Source organism: Paroedura picta, chromosome 14, assembly GCF_049243985.1.
Source record: "Paroedura picta isolate Pp20150507F chromosome 14, Ppicta_v3.0, whole genome shotgun sequence".
Classification (NCBI taxonomy): domain Eukaryota; kingdom Metazoa; phylum Chordata; class Lepidosauria; order Squamata; family Gekkonidae; genus Paroedura; species Paroedura picta.
Window position 1 is genome coordinate 22,912,471 of NC_135382.1, and position 21,319 is coordinate 22,933,789.

A 21,319-nucleotide genomic window follows, 5' to 3' on the forward strand; every position below is an offset into this window, starting at 1 on the left:
TCAGAGTGGCTTACAGTCACCTTCCCTTTCCTCTCCCCACAACAGACACCCTGTAAGTCAGGTGAGGCTGAGAGTCCTGATATTACTGCTCGGTCACAACAGCTTTATCAGTGGTCACAACAGCTTTATCAGTGCCGTAGTAGTGAGTCCAAGGTCACCCAGCTGGCTGCATGTGAGGGAGCGCAGAATTGAATCCGGCTCGCCAGATTAGAAAGTCCGCACTCCCAATCACTACGCCAAGCTGGCTCTGTGACTAGGCATGCAGTTCATCCCTGTATTTCCCAACCACTGCTGAGTATCCATGGGTATCTGTAGCTGCAGCTGATTCTGGTGCGGGCGACTCAAACAGGTATGGAGAGCAGGTACAAGCATGCCAGCTCCACCTGCACCTGATCACAGTCATCTGTATGGTGCAGGTATGTTCTCCTCCCCGTGATAAGCAACGCTTGGAAGACGCTGATCATGGAAAGAGGCTTTTTGTTTGGGCACATCCTTCTCATGTTCCCACCATGCAGCCAGCTCAACAGAGGTGGGGCCAGTGCCCTTATTTTCGGTCTCCCTCCCTGCGTGGTGAATCAGCACACAGATGGGCCATCTGACCAGGTCTTCAAGGTGTGCTTTCCCTCACACACACTTTCCCGCCTTCCGCTCCGTGGCTTCTTTGCTACTCTAGAAGCAGCTTTTGGGGGTTGATGTGCAGGCTTGGGACATCCTGCAGAATTGTGCCTCGTGTACTTGCACGCTCTTTTATGTTGACAATTGTGACTTGCATGTCACTCAGACTGGGAGATGCATGAGCTCCCAAATGCACATCTCTGTCTCTGCTGAAGGAGATGCTCAGTGTCTCTACCTGGATGTTAATGCTTTGCACGGTACCAAAAAGTGTGGCATGCTCGAACCATGTTTTGTTGAAGGCACAGATGGTTACGGTCACGCCCTCCCTATGGGAGCAGCCAACTGGGTAGGGCGATTAAAGACTGTTGTTCGTCTAGAATTGCAGAATGTTCAGGGGGGGCTGTGAATGATGGTGATTCTGCTGAGAGGCGCTTGTGAAATCCTAGAGCATTAGTCTCCTTGGAGCAAGTTGACAGGCTGGTTTCCTGCCATCCTTTCCCCCCCCTTAGGCAAGTAGAGGTTTACTGGCCAGGTAAGGGAATAAGGGATGGTTGGGAAGCATTTTAAATGATGGCAGAAATCTAGTGGCAAATCTGGCAGGGCACAGTGAAAGATTTGGGCATGGCAACCACAATGGTGACAAAGCCGACACTTCTCTGCTTAGCTTTTTTGTCAGCTGACTTGCTTTCACAACAGTTAGAATCATAGAATAATAGAGTTGGGAGGGGACCTCCTAGGTCATCTAGTCCAACCCCCTACATTATGCAGGACAATTAGTGATCAGTAATTCTCCATCTGATAGAGCCTCTTGTGGTGCAGAGTGGTAAGGCAGCGATATGCTGTCTGAATCTGTCTGCCCATGAGGTTGGGAGTTCAATCCCAGCAGCCGGCTCAAGGTTGACTCAGCCTTCCATCCTTCCGAGGTCGGTAAAATGAGGACCCAGCTTGCTGGGGGGTAAACGGTAATGACTGGGGAAGGCACTGGCAAACCACCCCGTATTGAGTCTGCCAAGAAAACGCTAGAGGGCGTCACCCCAAGGGTCAGATATGACTCGGTGCTTGCACAGGGGATACCTTTACCTTTACCTTTAATTCGCCATCTAGTGACTCTTCCCACCTGAATCCCCACATGGTAGTCGTTTGTTACAAGTCATGATTTTGGCCGATTCTTTGCTGGTTCGCCGAGGCCTGGAAACAACATCAAGAAAACACTTGGACCCTCCTGCCTAAAATCCACCCAATCAATTAACTTCCTCCCCCCCCCCCCCAATAATTGATCATCCTCTCCCCCCCCCCCCCCCGAGATTTTTAATTCTGGGAAGACAAGGTGGTTTTTAAATTATTTTAAACCTATTTTGTGGCCTATTTAATTTGTTTTAAATTTGATGTGATCAGCACCGAGCCACTAGGGAAGGGCGGCAGACAAGTGTAATTATAAATAATGTATGAATAAATAATCATCTCTCAGATTCTTTCCAGTGTGGTGATGGATCGTGCGGTAGGAGTGCCCAAAGCATCCTTTGGTCCTTTCTCCGGGGTAGTTTGGTTCGGCATTGCAGGCTGATATTGGCAGGGATCCTGGGTTGTGTCAAGCCCGTTAGTGTATCTCGGATCCCTCAGAGGAGGACTTCCTGAAGCATCAGAGTATCGTGGTTGAAAAGCCTTCTGTTTATCAAGAGGTTGTGCCTAATCCAAGGCTAGTTTCTTACCTTCTTTTTTTTAGAAGGAGCTATTGAACAGAGGGTGGCAAAAGGTTTTGTAGATGACCCATCAGCCTTGCAGCCCTTTTCACTCTGGCTTCATGCCTGGTTAGGGGGCAGAGGCAGGCTTGATTGACCTGGAAGGACTTTCTCTGTTTTACAGATTGGTAGAGGGGATGCTTAAGAGCCTCTTGTGGCTCAGAGTGGTAAGGCAGCAGACATGCAGTCTGAAGCTCTGCCCATGTGGCTGGGAGTTCGATCCCAGCAGCCGGCTCAAGGTTGACTCAGCCTTCCATCCTTCCGAGGTCGGTAAAATGAGTACCCAGCTTGCTGGGGGGTAAACGGTAATGACTGGGGAAGGCACTGGCAAACCACCCCGTATTGAGTCTGCCATGAAAACACTAGAGGGCGTCACCCCAAGGGTCAGATATGACCCGGTGCTTGCACAGGGGATACCTTTACCTTTTTACCTTTTTAGAGGGGATGCTTCCTTTCCAGCTTTCTTGGATCTCTTAACTGTTGGCTGATACGATTGACTGCTCACTGTTGGTTTGGAAACTAAAATAAGTGAGATAGTGCTAAAATTATTCAAAATCCCCATCCTTAATGGTGGCAGTGCAACTCCTGTCCTCAAGTCTGCAGCTGACGCAGGGACTGGAGAAGAGGGATTTCCACCAGGCTACCTGCAGAGGAAGTTCTCTTGTGGCTTCAGCAGCCTCACCTGGGTGTTGCCCACCAAATGCTTCAGGCCCTTCCCTCTCTGTCCTTGCTGCCTCTGGCCTGCCTTTTATGGAGCCTCCCCAGCATATTACTTAGCCTATTTGTTAGGGCAAGCTTTGAGGGCAAGAGACAGACTGTAGTAGTCCTCTAGAAGCATTCCCTGCCCTCCAAAAAGTTACAGCATTCTGACTGCCCTCCCTTATCCATGGCTTTGTTTACCCCAGAAATCCAGGCGATGGAAGAGCAAGCGAGAGGGCACTGATGCCAGCAACCGGCCCATCAAAGCTGCTGGGAAGGTGATCATTCAGGACATCTCTTGCCTGCTTCCTGTCCACAAGTCTCTTGGGGAGATGTATATGTAAGTACACAGGCCCCTGTAAGCATAAACTCACTCGGGCAGTTGATGTGACCTCTGTAATGGCTGAGAGGGGCATCCTGCAGTATAATTCCTGGAAACTGAGGATCCTGCCCTTGCTCTCAGACATCTGTCCTGTGCTAGGTTGGCCTGGTTCATCCTGACATGACAGGGGGGTCACATCCTTCTTCCTAATGAAACACAAGTCTTCTCTCTTGTTGCAGTAAGTGCTTTCTCTTCCAATCTCTTAATCTGTTCAGGCATCCTCCACTCCGTTACACCCAAAACTTGATTAGCTCAGACTTGTCGAATGGGCTACATAGACACCGTCTTAACTGCTGGTGCAGTGTTCTTCACCTTGAGGCAAGAGCTGTTCCACACACTTTCATCTGTCAGGGTTAATGTTTTAGCTTTTCCAGGTACACCTCAAGAACATCTATTCTTTCTCTTCACAATCTTTCGTGTTGCAGGTTGTTACAGCACTCAAAACAATGGAATCGCCAGGACACAATAAGGACATTGGTTTCTTGTCTTGCTGCATATTTTATTTTTTATGTGATGTGATTCCCATACAATGGCTCGTGACGGTTCACAAAGGCCTCATTTAAAAACCCATCAAAACACCCATTAAAAAACATACGAATAGAATACAGAGCAACCATAGCAAACAAGGCGGTAAAATAACTCTATCCCCACGCCCAAAAGACTGATACACCCACTATCAGGGAGGGAGAGGAGGCCTAGCTAGCAACGACCCAGGTGCTAGGACCAGCCCTTGGAAGGAAGGGGGGGGCGTGATCTTCCTCACTGCCTTGGCCCCAACCAAAGACCCGGCAGAAGAGCTCCGTTTTGCAGGCCCTGCAGAAAGCTCCTGCAGGGCCCACAGCTCACCCCGGAGCTCATTCCACCAAGTCAGGGCCAGGACCAAAAAAGCCCTGGCCCTGGTTGAGGCCAGGCGTGCCTCTCTAGGGCCGGGAATCACCAGCAAATCAGTACCCGCAGAGTGTAAAGCCCTGCGGGAGGCATAGAGCAACAAGCGGTCCCTCGGATCACTTAGCCTTGACCCCTTCTTTCCTTAACCATCCACCAGGAGGGCCATACATCCTCTTCATTGTATTTTATTTCTCATTTGAGATTTGGGATGGAATAATAGAATATGGGTTGGATGGTAGAATGTAATAGAATTGAGAACGGGAGGTTGAAATTTAATTTTCAGGTCTGAGGACAGATCTCTGTGTGGCTGGTCACTTGTGGGGGATGCCTCCACACTTGGGTGCAAACGAATCGAGCATCCTGACAACGTCTGTTCTAATTACTCTCAGGTTGCCCCCATTGGAAATGCACCTGTCCATTAATCTTTAAATTAGACATTTTGATTTCCTTTATTGTGGTTTTCCCACCAGAGTTTGAACCCAAATGAACTTATAAACTTGGCTTATTGTTTTTGTAAGGCCTATTTATGTGTGTTTGTGTGATGATTGATTCATTTATTTATTCCTTCATTCATTCCATCTATAGACTGCCCTTCTGATATACAAATTAAGGGTGCCATACAGCATAAAGGAAGCAATACATAATTAAAAGAATATATTAAAACCATCTGATAAATATCTTCATTATGCTGTGTTCTAATCCGGGTCCCACTCTCTACTTATATATGTGATCGTATAACTCCCATTTCATCGCCTGACAAGTGTGCTATGCACCCAAAATACACCTTGAATAAAACTTATTTGGTCTTAAAGTTGCCACTGAACTCAAACTTTGTTTCATGAAGTATAACATAGACTATAGATTCCTCCATCAGTTCAAATGTTTTCTCATTGTCCTTCATCCTCTGTGCGGAACTCATTCCATCAGTTATGTAGATAGCTGGGACTGGTATATTTTCTGCACCCCCTCCCCCCAACACTCTGAGAAGCATAGCTTTGCTAGTCTTCCAGATTGACTCATCTACATTTGCAGGCGTCCAAGGCAAAGGTTTCAAAGAATAATCTGTCTAATTTGGGCAATGAGGACCACATGCCCGAAGGAGTTTCAGTCAGTCGTAAATTCAGCTTCCTTTGTCTTTTATTGACACTGGAAAATGTTCTGAGGTACTATTTGGGCATCTCGTAATGAAAATTGGACGTTGGAAAATTGACTTCCAAACACGACTGCTTGATTCCAAATCTGCTGCCACTTCAGTTTCATGAATTGTGAGAGAAGATCCATGGCCACATTGTTGGGGCTTCTATATCACTGGACAAGTAGGCAGATCTGCCTCATCGGAGCTCATGGGATTCAGCCAGTTGTTTGTCATCAGGAAGCTAAAGGTTGGACATTTTGCCTCATCTTATTTTTAATTTTTAAAAAAATTCTGATGAGATGGAAATCTGGATGCCTTATCTTACTGCCGCTGTGTTCTGATGTTGGATAGTGCCAGCTCCAGGATTGAGGTTAAGTCCCTTTTGTTCTTCATTTAGACTGAGTATCTGAGTACTGTGTGCAGTTCTGGAGGCCTCACTTCAAGAAGGACATAGATAAAATTGAAAGGGTACAGAGGAGAGCGACGAAGATGATCTGGGGCCAAGGGACCAAGCCCTATGAAGATAGGTTGCGGGACTTGGGAATGTTCAGCCTGGAGAAAAGGAGGTTGAGAGGGGACATGATAGCCCTCTTTTTAAGTATTTGAAAGGTTGTCACTTGGAGGAGGGCAGGATGCTGTTTCTGCTGGCTGCAGAGGAGAGGACACGCAGTAATGGGTTTAAACTTCAAGTACAACGATATAGGCTAGATATCAGGAAAAAGTTTTTCACAGTCAGAGTAGTTCAGCAGTGGAATAGGCTGCCTAAGGAGGTGGTGAGCGCCCCCTCACTGGAAGTCTTCAAGCAAAGGTTGGATACACACTTTTCTTGGATGCTTTAGGATGCTTAGGGCTAATCCTACGTTGAGCAGGGGGTTGGACTAGATGGCCTGTATGGCCCCTTCCAACTCTATGATTCTATGATACTATGATTCTATGATTCTATCTAATCATAGAGTCTCCTCTATGGTCTGGTCTACAGGAATTCCCTCATATGGGTCGCTAGATCCTAACCGCACTGAATATCCACCTTGAATGAATTACTCCTCTATGTCAGGATGTTCAAGGAGAAGAGTGGTCATCTGGGCACAACGGTGTGGAGGACTGTGTGTATAATTCCGGAGAATTATGCCATAGGAGAAGATCCATGGGATTATGCCCAGATCAATGTCAAAAGCATACAGTCACCTCCTAATAATGCTCTGGTTAAGCCCAGAGGAATTTCTACCGTGTCCGAACAGGACATCCAGAACACTGGCGGACTTCCCTTCAAGGTAATTACATTGATCTTCACCAGGCTCCATTATCCTTGAACAGCAGGATGGCTTTAAGATTTCTTTCAGCCAAACTTTGTTTGCGTCTTGGCCAAGGAAGGTTAATTATGCTGTCCGCCATTTCATTCCAGTACACAAAGCACTAGAAGAAAACAGGTGAACTTGAAAACTCAGAAGATGATCTCAGGGAAGATGAACATAAAAAAAAAAAAACCCAAAACAGGTTGCATAAAGTATTAAATATTAGCACTTGCAAATGGATAGTGTAACATTTGTAGATAAAAATTATTAGGTGCTCCAACCTCCCAATTATCTTGGTTGCGTTTTACTTTTATGAAGCACTGCAAGATAGACGTGTTTCCCTCTGCTGAGGCAAAACTTGGCTGCCAAGATCTAAAGGTAGTTCCTCAGTGATTCTTCTTGGCTTAATGGAACTTTTTAATATTGCATGCAGGAATACCTTCTTCCACTGATGGAGAACAATATCTTGGACTTAACTTGTGGGTTTCTTCTCATCAATGTATCATTTAGTAGAGGAGAAGCTGGAGAAGAAATAACCACTTTGATGGGATGGCAAGGATTGTTTTTTTTCTGTACTTCAGACTTCTCCAATTACAGGTCTTAAAAGAAAAGTGCCAAGTGTTCTCTGAGATGGCTATGCTTGCAAATGAGGTGTTCTGCCAGAACCACAGCCTCTTTCCTTAAAGATAGAACAAGCAACAAAAGGGCTCATGAAGGAGGGGGAGTCTAAGGTGCATGACTCCACAACTACTAGTTCCCTATCTGGCTCCAGAGCGCTTAGCTACATGACGGTCACCTCTAGATTGGATTATTGTAAGTTGCTATATGTGGGCCTGCTCTTGGCTCTGGCCCAGAAATTACAGCTGGTCCAAAATATTGCTGCACAAGTCCTCACTAGGACACCATGGAGGACACATAAGACCAATACTGCAGCAGCTACATTGGCTCCCAGTTCCAGTTTCGGTTCAAGGTTTTGGTGTTGACCTTTAAGGCCATTTACAGTCTGGGACTTGCATATCTAAGGGACCACCTATATGAATATGTCCCCCACAGCCAACCGACTGGTAGTCCCCAGACCCAAGGAAGTACATCTGATGATTGGAGGCGGGCAAATGTTGTTCAAGAATGGGGAAAAGGAGGATCCAGGTAATTATCAACTTGGCAGTTTAACATCTGTAGCTGGCAAAATTTTGAATAATCAAACACTTGGTCCTTGAGCAGCTGGAACTGTGAGCTGTGATTTCTAAGACTCAGCACGGGTTTTGCAAGACCAAGTCATGTCAGACCAACCTTATCTCTTTTTTCGAGAAAGTGACTACCTTGCTGGATCAGCATATGGTTGAGGCATGAAAGAACAAGAACGTAATATGGGTCTCCCCTGCCAGGTCTTTATTCTCGTCCCTCGAGGATATTAGCTGATGGCGACTCTGTTTTAAACCAATGGAATGATCATGCTGATAGCTTTTATTGTTTTAATGTATTTAACATATTGTATGCCTTTATTGTGCACACTGTCATAAGCCGCCTTGAGATGACTAGTTCAATAGGGGCGGGGCCTATAGATATATAAAGAAAGAAAGAAACTCAAGTCACACAAGTGTCCTGGCAGGATGGCATCCCTGTGCTGAGTTTTCCCTTTCAAGTGGTATTATGTATCCTCAGTGTTTCCCTGCCTCTCTGTCTCCCTGCAGGCTGCCTCTTGACAGTGTTGGTAGGTCTCAGTAGGGGCAAATGCAATATTCCACATTGCATGGGTGGGAAGAACTCGATGCAAGAGGTGCGATTTTCAGCAGCAGGTGTATGTGTCCCCTAGCCTATAATGTCACCCCACAGGCTATGGGGAGAGGAATGGGAAATTATGTGTTCCTTCCCCCCCCCCCTTGCGTGTGTTTGAGCAGAGAGGGATCTAGTGCTCCCTCCTGTTCTTGAGCAACTGCTTTTCTTTCCTTCCAGACTGAACGTGGCTGACATTCAGGAGACTTGCCAGAAGAACGCTGCCTCAGCCGTGACTGTGGGACGCAGGGATCTTTTGCAGGTATGGTTCCAGGGAAGGGACTGGACAGGGGAGTGATGGAAGTCTTGCCACAGCTGCTGCTTATTATGTGCTGCAATGGCAGTGGTGGATCCTTTAACCCCGACTGGGTTTTCTCAAAGAACATCACGGTTTGTAGTCGGCTTCTGTGAGCAAAGGGATGATGGTCTGTTTTCCGTAGCTGAAAGGTTAAAAGTCCCGGCACACAGGGATGTGAAGGAACAAGGAAGCTGCGTCATTGGCAGGAGGGTGGGCAGGAGGAATCTGAAGGCAGAGCACCTGGAAGGAAGCAAGTGCAGGCATGCAGAGGCCTAGAAAAATGGGGGTTTGCTTCCTCCTGTGAGGGCTGTTTTGTAAACATTTTCTGGTGAAAAAAAAATTGACAGCTTTTCTATTCAGAATAAGTTAATACATTTTAAGGCAGTCTTTTCTGCAGCCTTCACAATGCTTTCCAATGTCTATGTAATAATTGTGGAAGGCCTTCTAGTGTATTGGGTAGTTATAATGCCCATAATACTGTACATTTAGCAGTACATCTGTATTTCCTCTGAGAAACTCAGGGGGAAAGATGAGGGTCTGTTCTTCAGATATGTGGGAGGTTAAGCTGAAAATGTGTCTGGAGCAAGGTCACCCAGCAAGGTTTCTTTTTTTTTTGGGGGGGGGGGGTGGATGGATTCAAGCCTGGGTTTCCCAGAATCTTAGTCTGGTGGCCTAACCATCAATACCACACTGACTCCCAGCCTGAAAACATGCACCACGCTGAAATTTTCTTGCCCACTTCTAGATTCCTCCATTTTCTTCCGCGTATGAAAGAAACTGGGCAATCCTTACACATATATGGCTTCAGAGTGCTTCCTGGTATTAGGTTGCAGGATGCAGGACTGCCACTGAAAATGGCATCCCTGTGTTGAGTTCTTACCATAGGCATCTTCTGAGGGGGATGTGGTCACATTGTGCATTGCCCACCTGCGCCTATGACGTAGGGCAGGGAAACGACCAGTACGACGGCACTATGGTATGAGGAAGTGAGCGTGACAATGGGGATGTTTGCCGGGGTGGGTAGATCCATGTCACATGTAAATGTTTTTAGTTCTTCCTTCATCGCTCAGTTTCCCTTGCTGCATGGCCCCTCTACGTCTTGCAGATCATCAGGAACTTCCCTGCTTTTGCTCATTGACTGGACCGTTCTGGGCTGCTGGCCAAGTTGCTTTCAATGTGGCCCACAGCCAGGACAGTGCTGTGCTGAAGGGAGGCCTTTCCCCCCACTCCCCACCTAATTCACAAATGGGACCATGGTCCAGGCTCATGGCTGCCTGGCCTGCTCTGCATCTGCCGCAGCATGAGGTGACTGGCTCAGAGCAGCCTTCTGCGAACCACAGCGATGTGCCAGCTCCTGCCATGCCTTCTGTTTTTCCCTCTTCAGGTCTGGTCTCTGGCCACAGTCGCAACTGACCTTTGCCTTGGCCCAAAATCCGACCCAGATCTGGAGACCCCCTGGGCCCAGCACCCGTTCGGCCGCCAGCTCCTGGAATCTCTGTAAGTGCCCAGGCCTTGAGGTAGACCTTTCCATCCAGGGGGATATTGATTCACTGCTTTTCTCTCGAACGGGGACCTGAAGTGCCTTATGACACCATTCTCTTCTCTAGCTCCATTTAATGCCCCCGAGAGACCCACCTCAAGTAGGTTAGGCTGAAAGAAGGAGGGTCTAGCCCAGCCTTTCTCAGTCTTTTTTAAGAAGAAGAAGAGTTGCTTTCTTTTATCAGCAGGAGTCTCAAAGCTGCTTACATTCGCCTTCCCTTTCCTCTCCCCACAACAGGTACCCTGTGAAGTAGGTGAGGCTGAGAGAGCCCTGATATCACTGCTCAGTCAGAACAGCTTTATCAGTACTGTGATGAGTCCAAGGTCGCCCATCTGGCTGCATGTGGAGGAGGAGTGGGGAATGAAGCCCGGCTTGTTGGATTAGAAGTTGGTGCTCCTAATCACAACACCCGTGGTTCTCAACCTTCCTAATGCCGCGATCCTTTAATATAGTTCCTCATGTTGTGTTGACTCCCAACCATAAAATTATGCAAGTGTTCTTTCACAGAAATTAAACCGAAACTGACCAATGGCATGAAGATCCATTGTTCAGGATTGTATATGAATTGATTTTTCCCGGGGTTTCTCAGTTCGGTTCTGCCTCTTATCCCACCAATTTTCAGCTGCTCCAGACAGATGAACGCTCAATCTCAATCTACCCCGCAAGGCTGTTGTGTAAATGTCCCCTCCCCCGGCCAAGCTGCTTGCCCTGCCACGACCCCTGTGAAAGAGTTGTTTGACCCCCAAAGGGGTCCTGACCCCCAGGTTGAGAACCACTGCAGTACACCAAGCTGGCTCTGAGACCCATTGAGAACCCCCTGAAACATTCTTCAGGCTTCAAGAAACCCCAGAAGTAGCATGACCGGGCAGAATATGGGTGGGAAGCATAGCTGTGGACACACCCATCTGAGGCCCCTCCCCTTATCACCATCTTCCAGGAGGGTTGTCAACATGACTATAAATAATCATATGACCTGACAGGTGTTTATTATTATATGTATATGTATATGTATATACATATATACATATGTACATATATACATATACATATATATATGTATATGTATATGTATAAAATTAACTAACTTCCATCCATTCAGGAAACCCTTCCAAGGCCATCAAGAAACTCTCTCTCCCTCTCTCTCCCTCTCTCTCTCTCAGGGTGGCCCACTATTGCCAACTCCATGATGTACAGACCCTGGCCATGCTATGCAGCGTCTTCGAGGCTCAGTCCCAGCCCCAGGGAGCCCTGATCTCCTCCGGACTCTTCCCTCCACGTTCCTCCAGCCACAGCCGATATGTACGGGTACATTTTTGGTCTCCGCTTCTCCCCCCCCCCCGACCCCCCGCCAAAAAGTCCTGATCCAGGTTTCACCTCCCCTTCTGTCTCCCGCAACAGCCCAGCTTTACCTCGTCAGGCTCCTGTTCCAGCATGTCGGATCCTGGACTGAGCACCAGCAGCTGGAACATAGGTAGGCCTGTGCAGTTAACGCAGAAAGACCTAGAAGGTCTTTTCTCATGCTGACCTGAAGGGCCACTCCCCCCCCCCCCAGCCCCCGCAGATTCAGGTGATCTTCCTGGAGGTTTGCACAAGCACATGTCTTCTATTACGGTGGAAAGGCAGAGTAATCCTATCAAGCATTTCTGGTAGTAGTCGAGGGGTGTGGCATTGCAGCTGGCCACGTGCCAGCCCAGGAGCGTGTCTTGCCAGCGAGAGTGGTCTAGGCGGCCTCAGCGGAAGGTGCTCGGAGGTACTCCCTGGTATTACCCTGAGATTCACTCTTTTTGAATCCCGCAGCCAGCAAAGAGGCGGAGCACGCGTCAGGCTGGTGCGAGTCTTCGCCCGACGACTTCCGCGTTGGCAACTTGGCCTACGCCGACTACCGAGACCGTGAGAAGGATCAGCATGACAGGAACAAGAGGTGAAGCCGGGCCCCGGATCTTTGGCTGAGTGCAAGTCTCAGTTTGCCAGCATGAAGATTCTCAACCCTCCCTCCCCACAACAAAATAATATATTGTGAACTCCCTGGAGAGTTTTGGACTCTACCTGCTCGATGATTTGATGCCCATCTTCAGTAAGAAGGCATGCATTCATGCTGCACGTCCCCATCCCTCAGCACGTGGCATACAGTCCGGTCCCGGTTACTATCTGAGGAGCTGGAATAGTTGTCTGCTTTCTCAAGAGATGCAGTTTTTTTAGTCATGCCTGTATGCTTTTTTCCTGTTTTCTTTTTTTCCCTCTTGCGATGGGTTGGGCTGGCCAGAGCAGGCCCTAAAACTGTTCTTGTGGGATATTGCCTCCCCAGCCTAGTGCCCCCATCCTTGTGATGGTCATGTGTATGTTGGTTCTTGGATTTACTGAGGACTGCTACCCACACTCCAGTTCCCCGCCACATCACCAAGCACAGCAGTGAAAGAGGCCAAAGAAATATTTATTTGCTGCACGGCCAGCGCTTGCCGCTGATTAACTGACCGTGCGGGCTTACAGCTGATCTCTCTAACAGAGGTCAGGTCTCCTGTAGAAGATGGTTGCTTTAGACTACATTTCCCATGAGCCCTTTAAAAGGGGGGAGGTTTCCTCACAAATGGAGGTCTGTGGGTTCCCCAAGCTCTGTCCCCAAGTCTGCATCCCAGAATTGGTAACTGTAGGCAAGGGATGTTGTGCAACAAGACTATTGTCCTCAGTAGACAGGGTACCCTAAGCCAAGAAAGGAAAAAGGAATGCCCCTTGGGGCTTTCAGTCTGCATTTCTGTCTTGAGGGGATGGCCAAGGAGGAAGGAAGAACCAGAAGGGGCCACAACCACCGAGACCAGTAGATAAGGGCCGATGCAGTCATTTGTATCTGAAGTGTTGCTTCGGCTGGGCTTGAGGCTTAACGGGCTGTCTCCCCCAGGCTCCTGGACCCCGCCAACACTCAGCAATTTGACGACTTCAAGAAGTGCTACGGGGAGATCCTCTATCGCTGGGGCCTGCGAGAGAAACGGGCTGAAGTCCTCAAGTTTGTCTCTTGTCCCCCTGAACCTCACAAAGGGATCGGTGAGTGAAAGCCTACAGAATCAGGATCCTGCTGTGGTCATGCAATAGAAAAGTGGGATTTGATAAACCAAGGTGGCAGAGTTCTGCGTTAATCCCATTACAAAAGCAGCAGTAGCCTCCAGAGCCAGTGTGGTATAGTGGTTAGGAGTGCGGACTTCTAATCTGGCATGCCGGGTTCGATTCTGCACTCCCCCACATGCAGCCAGCTGGGTGACCTTGGGCTCGCCACAGCACTGATAAAACTGTTCTGACCGAGCAGGAATATCAGGGCTCTCTCAGTCTCACCCACCCCACAGGGTGTCTGTTGTGGGGAGAGGAGAGGGAAGGCGACTGTAAGCCGCTTTGAGCCTCCTTCGGGTAGGGAAAAGCGGCATATAAGAACCAACTCTTCTTCTTCTCCAGCCTAGCTGAAATAGCACAGCTGGCTGGTTGGCTGGCTTTTGAACCAGTGTGCCGTTTTGTTAGTCCTACTGAGCTTCAGTTCCGTCCTACCTAACTTCAGTTAGTCCTACTGAAAAAGGTGCTGAACAACTGTATTATATAAGGGGGAGAGAAGGAAAAGAAGAGCTGTTATTTATACTCCGCTTTTTGCTACCCAAAGGAATGCCAAGGCAGCTTAAGAACACCTTTCCCTTCCACTCCCCTTAACAGATACCCTGTAAGGTAGGTGGAGCTGAGACAGCTCAAAGAGAACTGCTCTGCAAGAAGTCTAAGAGAACTGTGACTAGGCCAAGTTCCCTGAGCTGGCTGCATGTGGAGGAGTGGGGAATCAAACCCGCTTCTCCGGATTAGAAGCTGCCGCTCTTAACCACATGGGGCATGGGGAGGGTTTCCTTCTAGAGCCAGCTTTGCAGCAGTCTGAGAAGGACAAAATCAATAGACACGTTAGCTCAGAGCACTTGTAGAGTGTCTTTCCAGATCCCGGCTCAAATGGCTTATGATAGAATACCAGATAGCTATATAGGAGGAACTCCAATGGCTGCTGATAATAGAGATTTACCCTGGTTTGAACAAATCGCCTGTGGGAGGAATTATGCAATTTGCGCTTGCTTTGGCTACTAATGAAGAGCCTTGGAAACAGGTGTTAAATACCAGAACCCTGTCTAGTATTATCGGTACATTTTGTGACAATTTCTATTTATGAGCAATTTCTATTTATGAGTGTTTTGGAACCAAGACGAACAGCAGATTTGTAGAGTTTTATTTCATAGTAGAGATTTGTTTATACAGACATTAGTATTTGTACACAGGCCTGCTTGTTTTTGGATGTTTTAACGTCAAAATACGCCTATTTCTTAGCAACAACCTAGGTTCCAGTTTGCCAGTAAAACCATCAGGATAGATTCAAATGAGTAGCTGTGTTGGTCTGAAGTAGCACAATAAAATCAGAGTCCAGTAGCCCCTTTAAGACCGACAAAGATTTATTCAAGGCGTGAGCTTTCGAGTGCAAGCACTCTTCCTCAGACTAAGAACTGACCATCATAACTGTAGGAATATATAAGCAAAAGTTAATCTTGTTTCATTAGTGCACTCGAAAGCTCACGCCTTGAATAAATCTTTGTTGGTCTTAAGGGTGCTACTGGACTCTGATTTTATAGTAAAAGCATCATATGCCTTCCTTGTTATAGTACATTGTACAGATTGTTGCCACCCCAAGCCGACTTGCTGAGATGGGCGGGGTATAAGTTTAATAATAAATAAATAATAAATTTTCTGCCTCTGGGTTTCCCCCCTTGTGACTTTTTTTTCTCCCGTCTTGCTCTTCTTGCAGAGTTTGGAGTCTACTGCAGCCACTGCCGCAGCGAGGTGCGTGGCATTCAGTGTGCGGTCTGCAAGGGTTTTGCGTTCCAGTGTGCCATCTGCCACGTAGCCGTGAGGGGCTCCTCCAACTTCTGTCTGACTTGTGGGCATGGAGGACACACCAGCCACATGATGGAATGGTTCCGCACCCAGGAAGTGTGTCCCACCGGCTGTGGGTGCCACTGTTTGCTGGAGAACACCTTCTGATGGAGCGTTCCCAGGGACTGGTTAACAGTGTGCCAAGTCCGTGATGAGGTCACTCGTGGAAAGCAAAGGGGTTCACCGTTGTCCCCAGGTTGTTTCCGGGAGAGGTGATGGGTCAGCTTGGTTGCTGGTGGAGTTCTGTGTTCTCTAGCAGAAAGTCAGGCAAAGGGGGGGGGGGGTCGTCCAAGAGCCTCTTGCAAGCTCATCTTAGGACTTCCTGCCTCGTCACAGTCTTCCTACAGGACGCAGAAGTCATATGCGAAGGACAATCATCATAGGTCGGTGAGGTGAAACAGTTCCTGAACCACAAAGAGAGCTCAGGTCTTGCAACTGAAGCCGTGAGAGAGAAGGATGAATGTTCTTGGAGGTCATTTCGTTGGAGACTTAGCAGAGAGCATGCCACAGACTGGAAATCTCAGATGTCGCATTATTCTCTCTCTCTCTTCCCCCCCCCCTCCTGAACAGCCACACCTTGGTCTTGTCAACTTCTCTACAAAGAGAAGGAGCAGAACTCCCGGAGAGAGCTTCCTGAACAGAAAAGGACAAACAGCCCTTTAGACAGCGTGCCTTGAATTGAATTGCTCCTCCTGACTGGGATGGTGTTGGGTGTGAGAGCTGGACAGAAGTTCTCTGGGTGGCAGATTCCTTCTTCATTTGGGGCTTGGGGGCCGCTTCGTATTAGGACACAGGCAGGCCAGTACTCTTTGTCCCCCACCCCACTCCCAGGAAAAGAAGCATGCAAGGGTTTTTCTTTGTGGCCAGACCTTGCTTGGGCAAGCCCGCTACGCTCCTTCCAGGATTGCAGAATGGATTCGACAGAGGCTTAACGTCAGGAATGAATCCTTAAAGAACAAAGGAAAAAGGCAGGTCTGCAAGGCATGTGAGGAAGCCCTAATACTCAAAGGGAGAAGGCCTTGCAGTTTTTGTTTTCAGGCTTCAGTATTGGTGTCCGTGATGCTGAATTCCATTTCAGCCCAGGAGAATGGGTGAGGAGTTGCCTCTCCTCCAAGAAAAACATCCATGTCCCGAGTGCAGTTCGGGGGGTGGGGCTGAGCTGAGCTGCGCTCTCCCACTTTGGGCTTAACCGTGCTGTGCCTGGATCGAGACGGCCCTACTGATGCCGTTCTTGAAGCTCTGGGGGTGAGGAAGCGGGTTGTGCATTTTCCCTTACCTCAAAAAGAATATTTTATAAAGTCCGTTTGCTCCTCCACTTCCTCTGCGGTGGTGTGTGTGTGTCACGCTGTTCTCTGTGGCCAAACACTTGCACTTCTGCCCTTGCACTTCTGCTTAGAGGGCTGGACTGGGGAGGCCTTGATTCAGATCCCGGGTCAGCCATGAAGCTCACTAGGTGACCTTGGGGCCCTCACCTTCTTAGCTTACCCACCCACACTGTCCTGTGGTCAGAATAAAAGGAGAGCGTGTGTGCCCTTCAACACCTTGGCAGATAGGCCAGATCGGAAAGGTGATAGGCAGAGGGAAAGTTTTCTTTGCTATAATTGCAAAATTTCCATCATGCTAAGGGTAGCTTGGTGAGATTGGCAGATACCTCTTTTTCAGTCTCTCCCCCTCACCCTATCGTACAGCCTTTCCAGGTTTCTGTGATATCACCCTAGCTCAGTCAGTGGATGGTGGGTTGTTTTTTAGTAGCTGGCAAAGCTGCTGGTTTTTTTTTGGGGGGGGGGGTCCATTTTCTATTTTATTGGGTCACTGCAACAACCAAGATGAGGTCCTAAGAATGACGTCATTGCAGAATTTCATGGAATTTCATAGAATCGTAGAGTTGGAAGGGGCCATACAGTCCAACCTCCTGCTCAATGCAGGATCAGCCTACAGCATCCATGATGTGTCCAGCCACTGCTTAAAGACCACCAGTGAGAGGGAGCTCACCACCTCCTTAGAAGGCCTGGTCCATCTCTGTGAATCTGCCCCGTTATCTAGCCAGTACTATGCAACTCGTAGTTTAAACTCATTACTGTGGGGGCCTATCCTTTGATGCCAACAGGAATCTTTCCCTGCCCTCCTCTAAGTGACCACTTTTCAAATACATAAAGACAAGATTCACCCCTGGCCGGGAGAGCAAAGAGCCACGCTCCTGGCCAGATCTGGGTAACTCTGTTATGGCTTGCATTATGGAAATGTCAAATGGGTGCTGATGAGAGGGTGGAGACAAAGCCAACCGATTGACAGCTGACAAAGCCAATGTGGGGCAGGGACACGGCTCTGTGTAGAGCACTACGCTTTCAGAAAGTCCCAGGTTCAGTCTCTGGGCTCTCCAGTTTAAAGGCTAAGCAAGCTGGTGATGCCAGAGACTTAGAGCTACTGCTAGTCAGGATGGAGAGTTCTGATCTGGATAGACCAAGGGGTCCAACTCAGTATAAGGCTGAAGAGCCAGCAACTGCTTTCTATGCAGCAGGCCCCAGGTTCAGTCCCTTCCACGTCCTCTTAAAAGCATCCGGGGGATACGCTGAGACCTGGCAAGCCACTGCCCAGACTGAACTTGACTCAATAGGAAGTGGCTTAAACCCCAGAGGGTTGCGGCTCAGTGAAAGAACGTTTATTTATTTATTACCTTTAAATCCCGCCCTCCCCTGAGGTTCATCTCCTTTGCGTACAGAAATTCCCAGGTTCAACCCCGGACATCTTCAGGACCAGGTAGCAGGAGTTGTAAAAGTCCTCCGTCTGAGGCACTGGAGGAGCTGCTGCCAGGCAGTCGACAAGATTGAGCTCGATGCAGTTGAAGGCAGTTTCGACAACTCTTGTTCATACAAGAGGGCTGTGGCTCCTTTCAGCCTGCAGTTCAAAGGATCAGGCAAGCAGGTGATGGGAAAGGCCTCTGCCTCGAGCCCCTTGGGACCTGCACCTACTCAGAGGAGTCACGAATGGGGAAGCGCGACTTCAAGTCAGCCTTGATTTTATTTGGACTGGATGTGGCGTAGGAGATTCTCCGCTCCCCTCACCCCCTGCCCGCCTGGCTGCATGCGGTGGTTCAGTAGCGTGGGCAAAGATGCTCGGGGAATGATTGAAAGGGAGGAATCAACCCCGGCATGAGGCCGAGAACAGTTCAGCCGTCGATCAGTTGACTCATCCCAAGGAAGGAGTCAAGACGGAAAGGGGAGTTGCTTCACCTGCATGGTCCAAAGCAAAGACGAGGAAAATCTTAACCCAAACAAGAATCCAGGAACCCAAAAAGGATACCGAAAAGTGAAATGTCTGTAGGCCTAAGGGGGGGTGCAGCCTAAAATTTCAAAAATGTAATATAGTTATAAAAATACCAGTATTTATTAATAATATGACAAAAGCTGTATGCATAGCCGCAGATAAAATCCGACCCCATAAAAATACTTATGTCTTAAATCTGCTGACCTGATGCCATTCGGAGTAGCCACTCTTATCAGTGGTCTGGTGTACACATAAGTACAGCGTACAAGAAATGTACAATGAGCAAACAAATGTCCAAACACGTTTGGTCAACCATGCTGCATCAGTATGTTTATAGGTCAGATTTTATCTGCGGCTGTGCATGGAGCCTTTGGTTGTTTTTCATTTTAATTGTAATACTAATAAATACTGATGTTTTTGTAACTCCATTATATTTTTGGCATTTTATGCTGCACCTCCCTAGGCCTTTTTGCAAACCTGCCGTGGTGCCTGGCTTTGTCCTTGTGGTGCAGACTGAACATTTGGCAAATAACGTCTGCCAGTTCAGAGTTTTTTTGTGAGAAATGTTGGGGTTTATCAAGGACAGTTGGCACCTATCTCTCTTTTCCCTCAGTCACCGGGGGAGCCAGGAGGTGCTCGCTTTGTCGTGAGCAGGAAATACACGGCGCATGCTCAGAAACGCTTTCCGTTCTTGTGTGTGTGCAGGAGCCAGGGAAATGTTCAAACCAAGTATGGGACACAGAATGATATTTTCATGCTGTCTTTGAGGGGAGGGGCTGTAGCCAGTGGTAGGACATCTGCTTTGCATCGTGGGAGATCTGAAAAGGATCAAGGAGGAGGTGATGGGGAAGATGACTTTGGTATAAAGCAGCTTTGTATGTCTTGAAACCCCCCCAATTAAGGAGTCAGTCTTAAAACACACACATTAAGGAATGGGCTCCATGAAATGGAAGAAACGTACTTCGGAGCAAACATGCAACAGGCCGGCATTGTCTTCCAAGATCCGAGCCGCTGTCTTTTTAAGCCACCTTCCTCCCTGCTGAAAACGTCATGGATGACTTCCCACCCTTTTCCATTGTCTCTGCCTGTTCTTATCCCGTGCAGTCCGAAACAGGGAGGTGCCCATCAATCTTTCACATCTGTACACGTCTAGTGAGAAACCCCGTCAGGTTCTGTGGGACTTACTGCTGGGTCAATCCGCACAGGCTTGCAACCGCAATCTCCCATCTTCCCTGCGCTTTGGAAAGATGGAAATGTGTTTTCCCCCTGTCCCAGTACCCAAGGCCCAAGTTAGTAGACTAAGGGGAACTTCTTCAGCTGAGGCTTGAGCGAGAGGGGCCAGCTGAAGTCTGCCTGCTCGCCTCCCAGCTTTTGACTTGGGATCTCTTGCCTTTGGGCAGGGGTGGCCAAACTGTGGTTCTCCAGATGTCCATGCACTACAGTTACCCAGATGCTGGCAGGGGCTTATAGGAATTGTAGTCCACGGACATCTGGAGAGCCGCAGTTTGGCCACCCCTGCTCTATGGAGTGGTGACTGGGAGTCAGGATCCATACACAACAGTATGCATTGGTGTATGTGCCCTGCTTTTCTCTACCTTAGCAGGCACCTTGTAAAGTAGCTGGGCCTGAGAAGGTTCTGAGAGAACTGAGACTAGTCACCCAGCAGGCTTCATGTGGAGGAGGAATGGGGGTCAAACCTGGTGATCCAGACTACAGTCCTTTGCTCTACACCACCGCTGGCTCTCCTGCTGTCCTCAGACTTAGGGACCCAAATTAAATTTTAGGGGCTGTGAAATGTGGCTGGTTGGATTTTTGCCCTTTCACCACGCACCTTAACCCTTCTGCAGAGGAAGAGAGCAAGCAGACAAGCACTTGTGACACACCTCTGAAGTATCCTTCCCGCATTGGTAAGAATGGGATTGGCTCTTCTGTTGTACTCAAGGGTCCAAAAGGTCCACCCATCTGTGGGACAGCTATCTTTTTATGCTCCTCGCAGGCATTGCACTCTGAGGGTATGAATTTCTTGGAGATCTCCAGCTGCAAGGAAGTCCACCTGGCCCTGGCCCATGCCTGTTGGAATAAACTCATGACGGAACTTTCTCAGCAAGAATAAGCATTTCCACCAGGTCTTTGCTTGAAGCCAGGGCAAGTAGGATTGGCGCCCCTCGCTGAACAGCCAGTCCGTTGCCATCACCGCCCGCCCCCCTGGAGCACTATTCTTATCAGAAAGGTCTGTCCAACCAGGGGGAGGTGGGAATTTTCACTGCCAAGGGAGGGTTTTATATAGGAGATTTTATATTGTTTTTTTTTTGGGGGGGGGGGGTTATATTGGGCTAATTATCGTTATCCACCACGAGCCACTGTGCGGTGGGTTATAAATTGAAACAGAAATAAAAATAAAAGCCAGATGAGGGGAAGCCAATGCAGAGCAGTCGAAAACTTACGCGGTCAAAGTTAACATCCATGCACATCAATTTAAGAAAAACCTGAAAAATAATCCAGGCACTTTGGTTTGCCAGATTGTTTAAAACTGAGAGCAGGTCTGCTTCCCCTCTGGCAGCAGACTAGCAAACTGCCTTTGTGCTTTCCCATAACTCTGTAGACCCAGAAAATGACCTAGAAAATGAGTTTTGTAATGAGAACTGAGCATCTAAGGGCAAAGTCCAGGATTGTTCAGTGTGGGCTGGTTCCCCACAGTAGTCCAATGAGTCCAGGTGTGCACTGTCCCTCCCTGCTATTGTCCAGGGCAGGGGTAGTCA

At 48.4% G+C, this 21,319-nt stretch overlaps 1 protein-coding gene across 3 annotated transcripts in view; it reads left to right on the plus strand.

Moving 5' to 3' along the window:
* Positions 1-16,605, plus strand: part of WDR59 (WD repeat domain 59) — a 59,915-nt gene extending 43,310 nt beyond the window's left edge. For all 3 annotated transcript variants that reach the window (XM_077310221.1, XM_077310218.1, XM_077310219.1), the window contains 8 exons: positions 3,260-3,393; positions 8,704-8,785; positions 10,206-10,318; positions 11,522-11,660; positions 11,760-11,832; positions 12,159-12,282; positions 13,255-13,397; positions 15,169-16,605. In XM_077310221.1, the coding sequence (XP_077166336.1) occupies positions 3,260-3,393; positions 8,704-8,785; positions 10,206-10,318; positions 11,522-11,660; positions 11,760-11,832; positions 12,159-12,282; positions 13,255-13,397; positions 15,169-15,404 (1,044 nt within the window). In that variant the 3' untranslated portion in view covers positions 15,405-16,605. The remainder of the gene's footprint in view (positions 1-3,259; positions 3,394-8,703; positions 8,786-10,205; positions 10,319-11,521; positions 11,661-11,759; positions 11,833-12,158; positions 12,283-13,254; positions 13,398-15,168) is intronic.
* The last annotated feature ends 4,714 nt before the right edge of the window (positions 16,606-21,319 follow it).